This window comes from Neoarius graeffei, chromosome 25 (assembly GCF_027579695.1).
Source record: "Neoarius graeffei isolate fNeoGra1 chromosome 25, fNeoGra1.pri, whole genome shotgun sequence".
NCBI lineage: Eukaryota > Metazoa > Chordata > Actinopteri > Siluriformes > Ariidae > Neoarius > Neoarius graeffei.
Window position 1 is genome coordinate 35,664,324 of NC_083593.1, and position 6,997 is coordinate 35,671,320.

At 43.2% G+C, this 6,997-nt stretch overlaps 1 protein-coding gene across 1 annotated transcript in view; it reads right to left on the reverse strand.

Annotated features, from left to right (window-relative positions):
* The window catches only part of isoc1 (isochorismatase domain containing 1), a 35,456-nt gene extending 29,080 nt beyond the window's left edge, over positions 1–6,376 (reverse strand). The window contains exon 1 of the mRNA XM_060908275.1: positions 6,028–6,376. Within this exon, the coding sequence (XP_060764258.1) occupies positions 6,028–6,285 (258 nt within the window). The 5' untranslated portion in view covers positions 6,286–6,376. The remainder of the gene's footprint in view (positions 1–6,027) is intronic.
* Between the last annotated feature and the right edge of the window lie 621 nt (positions 6,377–6,997).

The window sequence follows — 6,997 nt, forward strand, 5'->3', positions numbered from 1 at the left end:
TGAATGTCATGAGGTCACAACCTGACATTAATTCTTAAGTCAGTATGACGTACACAAAATGCCCTTCAAAAGTGCACATGGCATCACAAACGGGCTCAACACCTTCCTTTAGGATAAACCAGTGTGCGAAATAGATTTTGGTTTGGGGGGGGGTCAGTGTCGGTGACCCTGATCACCCAAAACTTAGATAATAAACTTTATGGGAATCAGTTGTTATACCGTAATAATATGCTATACCATAGTTTGGTTTTCTTGAGGCACCATTTCTGATAAATTTGAAATACAAGCTATTTTTGCTAATGTAATGTACTTATGTACTTAGGGAATTCAATGTCAGCTAGTAATTTTAAATACCTTTAGTTTTGGAACCAGATGTACCAGTAAAGTATGACAAAATGGTTCTTTTGCCAACAGGTGGGGTAGATTCGAATTTTCTTTTTCTCTCCATGGTACACTCTAATATAAAGAACAATCAACATGTGTATGTTTATTTAAAACACAAACCCTATAGCTATGAGGTTATGATCTTTCATTTCACAACAATTTGTGTTTACAAACACTGTGATAAATGCCACTGATATCATCAAAATCTTAACTTGCTATAATATCAGGTCTCCAGGGGCTAATGATGTCTACCCCAGGTAAGCATTACCAGTGCACTGGTAAGGGCATGTGTTGGCCATTATAGAATATGATTCATCACAGATTCACCATTATGCATTTATTGCAACAACTCTCTTTGAAATTGCACAGTTTTGCTGTGACAAATATTCATCTCATCTCATTATCTGTAGCCGCTTTATCCTTCTACAGGGTCGCAGGCAAGCTGGAGCCTATCCCAGCCGACTACGGGCGAAAGGCGGGGTACACCCTGGACAAGTCGCCAGGTCATCACAGGGCTGACACAGAGACACAGACAACCATTCACACTCACAATCACACCTACGGTCAATTTAGAGTGTGACAAATATTAACAATGCATATTCTTTTTATACTGTACCGTAGGTACTTATTTGTGATTCAATCTCAGACTATTCTCAGTGAGTCAATATGTTAACTACAAGTTTTAATCTATAACATAGTTTGCAGTTGTACCTGTTAGAACTTAGATGCTACCGTATGTACTACTTATCAATCACAGACTTACTCTCATGTTCCAAATTATAGTACAGTTGGGCGGCATGGTGGTGTAGTGGTTAGCACGGTCCCCTCGCAGCAAGAAGGTTCTGAGTTCGAACCCAGCGGCCGGCGAGGGCCTTTCTGTGTGGAGTTTGCATGTTCTCCCCGGGTTTCCCCGACAGTCCAAAGACATGCGGTTGGGTTAACATGGGACGGCCTTGGGCTGAGGTGCCCTTGAGCGAGACACCTAACTCCCAACTGCTCCCCAGGCGCTGTTAGCATGGCTGCCCACTGCTCTGGGTATGTGTGTGTTCACTGCTTCAGATGGGTTAAATGCAGAGAGGAAATTTCACAAGTGTGTGATGAATAAAAGTTGTCCTTTCTTTCTTTTACAGGTAGGAATAATAGTATAGGTTGGTAGTTTTTCTCTGTCATAATAACAGTGCAGGCCCAAATAACAGTATAGCTAAGAAATTCTTGAGTGATAATAATAGTACAGGACGGAATAATAGTATAGAGCAGAAATATCTCTCAATGGCTTGTATTTTACCACCCTAACGGCACGGTGGTGTAGTGGTTAGCACGGTTGCCTCACAGCAAGAAGGTTCTGAGTTCAAACCCAGCAGCCGGCGAGGGCCTTTCTGTGTGGAGTTTGCATGTTCAAAGATATGCAGTTAGGTTGATGTGGGGCGGTCTTGGGCTGAAGTACCCTTGAGCAAGGTACTAGAGCTGTGGTCAAAAAAAATAAATAAATAAATAAATAAATAAATATCGATCCACGATTCGATATCGATTCACGCGAAAAAAAACACGATATCGATCCAACAACATGTGAATCGATTTCTTCCAGGTGCCTATAACACTATTTTCTCCAACGCGCAAGGAGCACTATAAAAGCGGGTGCCGGCAAAACGAAACTTATAAAGAAAACAAGAAGATGGACGAAGCTGCCCGGTTAAAAACACCGCCGGGGATGAAGTCGGATGTGTGGAAACACTTCGGCTTCAAATGGTATGAGGACAGAGACGAACTGGACAAAACGAATGCAGTTTGCAAGTTGTGCCAAATAGAAGTAAAATATCTGGGCAATACCACCAATCTAAAGAAACCATTTATCCAGGCACCACCCCGAGACAGCTAGTGCTAAACCTGACGCGAAGCAGGCGGCACTTGAAAATGCATTTGGTGTGAAATTTCCCCCACAGTCTAAGCGTGCTATGAGCCTTACAGAGGGAGTCGGGATCTTTATTTGTAAAGACCTCCGCCCCTACAGCGTAGTCGAAAATGCTGGGTTTAGGCTACTAGTAAAGAGGTTAGAGCCACGCTACGTCTTGCCCAGCCGAAAACATCTAAGCGAGACAGTAATTTCTTGACCGATGAGCTATTTTTTTTTGTGTTCAGAAACCCAGACCTGGGTATGTTATTTAACTAGAAGAGGGCCACCAAATGTCATAGTTTGTTACACTCTGAGACTTATCAGTCAAACATAATTTCTTGACTGATGAGCTATTTTTTTGTGGTCAGAAACCCAGACCTGGGTATGTTATTTAACTAAAAGAGGGCCACCAAATGTCAATTTTGATTTAGACTTCAAATAAAACCTGGATATGTTTCATTCCAAAATAAATAAGCTTTCTTTCAACTTGAACTCTTGTCTCTCTGTGTGTCCCTCTTACACATACACAGATACAAGCACAAACAGACATGGAGCTGTTTGTCAATAGGGTCAGTTTTTATTTAAAAGTTTTAAAGTGACAATACAGCAATATGTACATGAATCGATATCGAATCGAATCGGATCGAATCGTGGATCGAATCGGATCGTGACCTAATGAATCGAAATCGAATCGATCCAGGAAATCCAGCCCTACAAGGTACCTAACCCCTGACTGCTCCCCAGGCGCTCTAGTGTGGCTGCCCACTGCTCTGGGTGTGTATTCACTGCTTCAGATGGGTTAAATGCAGAGGATGAATTTCACTGTGCTTTAAGAAGAAAAAAAGAAAGAAAGCAAGCACAACTTTATTCATCATACACTTGTGTGTGTTAACCCATCTGAAGCAGTGAACATACGCCATGCTAACAGTGCCTGGTGCCTTGCTCAAAGGCACCTCAGCCCAAGGCCGTCCCATATTAACCTAACCTGCATGCATGGCTCGAAATTTGCGGTGGTCCGGTCGCCCGAGGCGACTTAATTTGTCATTTGGCGGGTAATTCCTGTCACTAGCCAGCCCGGCTGGCTAGTTGAAAATAAAAACTATATATGAAGCGAAGATTCAGACACACCATCAACTAAAGCCGCCACATATTAAGCGTGTGCCGTGTCTGTGTTAATCGATGTGTTTACCGGTAGGACGGAAAATACCGAAGAATTCCGAATCATATCGTGTACGAGTCAGGCTGTTGGTTTTTTCACTACTGCGCATGCATATAACACATCTTGTTGAATATCGTGGTAATCACGTGATCAAATTCAGTAGATGTGGCCACATTATCGCCCATTTAAACACGTGTTTTTGTTGTTGTTTGCATCTACATCTGCCAAAGCTACGTTGCGATGTGGAATTTTCTGAGAGGTGTACAGAAACTGCCAGAGACGGGGACAAAGCGACCTCGGTCTGAAGAGGAGAAAAAGGCCGCTGATAAAGCGTACGAGAAGGAGAAACGACAAAGGACTTATAAGCAAACGTGGGAGCAGGGTAGGCCTTGGCTGCGATACGATTTTTATGGAATAATTAATTTTTTTCAAGTTGATTCCTAGTCAATATGAAGCTCCTAATGCTTTCTCTCTCATAAATGGTTAAATACAGAAAGCATGTTGGACATATTTTGGGTGCGATAGTCATGATAGTAAGTATATTTGTTTTCAATACTCATACACCAAGTTGCCAAGTTTTCCAATATATTATTATTTGTTATTATATTATGGCGCTCTGTATTGTTCTCATTTATGCATTTAACAACAGTATCAAAATACTCGGGTCTTGAAATAAATGCACATTAGTCATGAACAATAGTAACTACTCTCGTGTTATTTTTGACAGAAGTAAGATTCATACATGAACAAATTTTGGCGAGTTGATTTTCTGTTTGGCGAGTTACTTTGAAAGGTAACTAGTCTGGCTGGCTGGCGAAAAAATATATGAATTTCTAGGCCTGTGCATGTCTTTGGATTGTTGGGGAAACCAGAGGAAACCCATGCAGAAGTGGGGAGAACATGCAAACTCCACACAGAAAGGCCCTCGCCGGTGTCATGGTCTGATCGTGTGCTGGTATAAATTTACCATGTGCAGACCGATTTTTTTCTCCCGGTCAACTTCCGGGAAGTCTAAATTTACCATTTCTTGCTGCGATTTTGTACCGAGCATTTCAACACATTTATGGACTAATAGAACGCGAATTGTGACTACAATTGTGAGATTTGATTATCAGTAGACAAGAATGGTCTGGATTGAATTTTATTAGTATATGTGTAAATGAAGTTAATAAAGTTGTTCAAAACACTTTACATTCTGACTTCGTTCTTTCATACAGTATATACTTAAACAAATCAATATTCATGAAGATAAAGTTCATCATTCCTGGCTGCTGGCTGGTCCTGATCAGCCTGCATAAACTGGAACTAAAACACGGGTCATTCATTCATTCATTCATCAAGATAAAGTGAAAATAATTTATTTGTGGATCAAGTATGAACGTAAATCCCATATCATATTGGGCTGGTAAATTCTGACTAGGCCCAATGACAGCAGTCTAATTATACCAAGTTGGTAAATTTGAGAGAATAAGTAAATTATTATAATCATGAGGAGTCTTACTTAAACAAATCAACATTCATCAAGATAAAGTGAAAATAATTCAAGTATGAACATAAATCTCATATTAGGCTGGTAAATACAGACTAGGCCAAATTATACCAAGTTGGTAAATTTATACTGTGGTAAATTCAGACTGTGGCTGCTACAGTTTAAATCTCATCTCATCATCTCTAGCCGCTTTATCCTGTTCTACAGGGTCGCAGGCAAGCTGGAGCCTATCCCAGCTGACTACGGGCGAAAGGCGGGGTACACCCTGGACAAGTCGCCAGGTCATCACAGGGCTGACACATAGACACAGACAACCATTCACACTCACGGTCAATTTAGAGTCACCAGTTAACCTAACCTGCATGTCTTTGGACTGTGGAGGAAACCGGAGCACCCAGAGGAAACCCACGCGGACACGGGGAGAACATGCAAACTCCGCACAGAAAGGCCCTCGCCGGCCACGGGGCTCGAACCCGGACCTTCATGCTGTGAGGCGACAGCGCTAACCACTACACCGGCGTGCCGCCCTACAGTTTAAGTTTACCTGGTAAATTCAGACTGGTGGTAAATTCAGCCCGTGACACCGGCTGCTGGGTTCGAACCCAGAACCTTCTTGCTGTAAGGCGACCGTGCTAACCACTACACCACATGAAGTGTGCATGTGGCAAATAAAGGTTTCTCTCTCTTTAATTAATTGTAATAAGTTGTTTTAAAATACTTTGCTCATGCACAGGTATTAGAGGGGTCTTTTTGGGACCCACCCTGGTCTTTTAAAATACAGCTTTTGGGAGGGTCAACTCAACCCCCCCTCATTTCGCACCCTGGAATAAACGTAGTGCACTTGTGAAGGGCGTAAAAAGCTATTTGGGACTCGACCAATGTTGCTTTCATTTTCTCCTGCAAATCAACAAGTTCTACTGGCCGAGACTGTAAATAAATAAACACACACACGCGCGGCGGTAGGAGTGTAATGACCCGGTGGCGCATTCTTTAAACCCACAGTGTTTGTTCACAAACACAAACACCCTGCCGCGCACACAAACCCACTGTGGCGGATGAGAGAGAGCCGAACAGCGCGGAGGAAAATAAAATAAAGCGCCTCACGTCCGTCTGCAGCGGGATTAACCGCAACCTGCATTTCTCCGCCACGGCGAATCCCTTGGGCAGGTCCACGTACTGTCCCCATTCCTCCGAGAACACCTGGATGAGGAATTTACGGTGCACGTCGATCTGAGGGCCGTAGATGGAGAGGAACTTCTGGACGAGCAGCTCATACCCGGAACCCAGAGGAACCGAAGCCGGCCGTGAAAACACGGAAAAGGAGAATAAAACAGGGACGTGGTTACTGCTGGCGTCCGCCATGATGAGCTGAGGAAAGAGCAGCGTTCTGTCTGCTACTGCTCTCACACACACACACACACACTGTCTCTGACCTCCAGATGGTGCTCAGTAGTACAAATCCGCACACAGCTGGGTTACTCTCTGCTTTCAGGGCCAGGGAGCTCAAACTAATGTCGCTAGGTGACGTCACAGACTAATTTGCATACTAGTTTCAAAGTGAACTTTAATGTCAGACCATGTAACAGAATTACACAGAGGACTGCAGTTGCGTTTCCCCAAACTCCAAATGTGCAGTATTAAAAAACTGACACACAACTAAACATAAACGTGCACACAGACATCAACAGATAAGCAAATTAACACAACATATAGACAGACAATGGGCATACAGGTCCCAGAATATTCACCGTGACCCAGAAATGTTGTCAAGTTTGAGGTAATGTAGTCCAGAAGAGCATTTCCAGAAATGTAGTCCAGAAATGTAGACAAGTTTGAGGTAATATAGTCCAGAATTGTAGTTCCAGAAATGTAGTCAAGTTTGAGGTAATGTGGGGGTGTCGTGGCTCAGGTGGATAAGGCGCCATACCATAAATCCGGGGACCCGGGTTCGATTCCGACCCGAGGTCATTTCCCGATCCCTCCCCATCTCTCTCTGCCGCTCGTTTCCTGTCTCTGCACTGTCCTATCCATCTCATCTCATCTCATCTCCTCTAGCCGCTTTATCCTGTTCTAC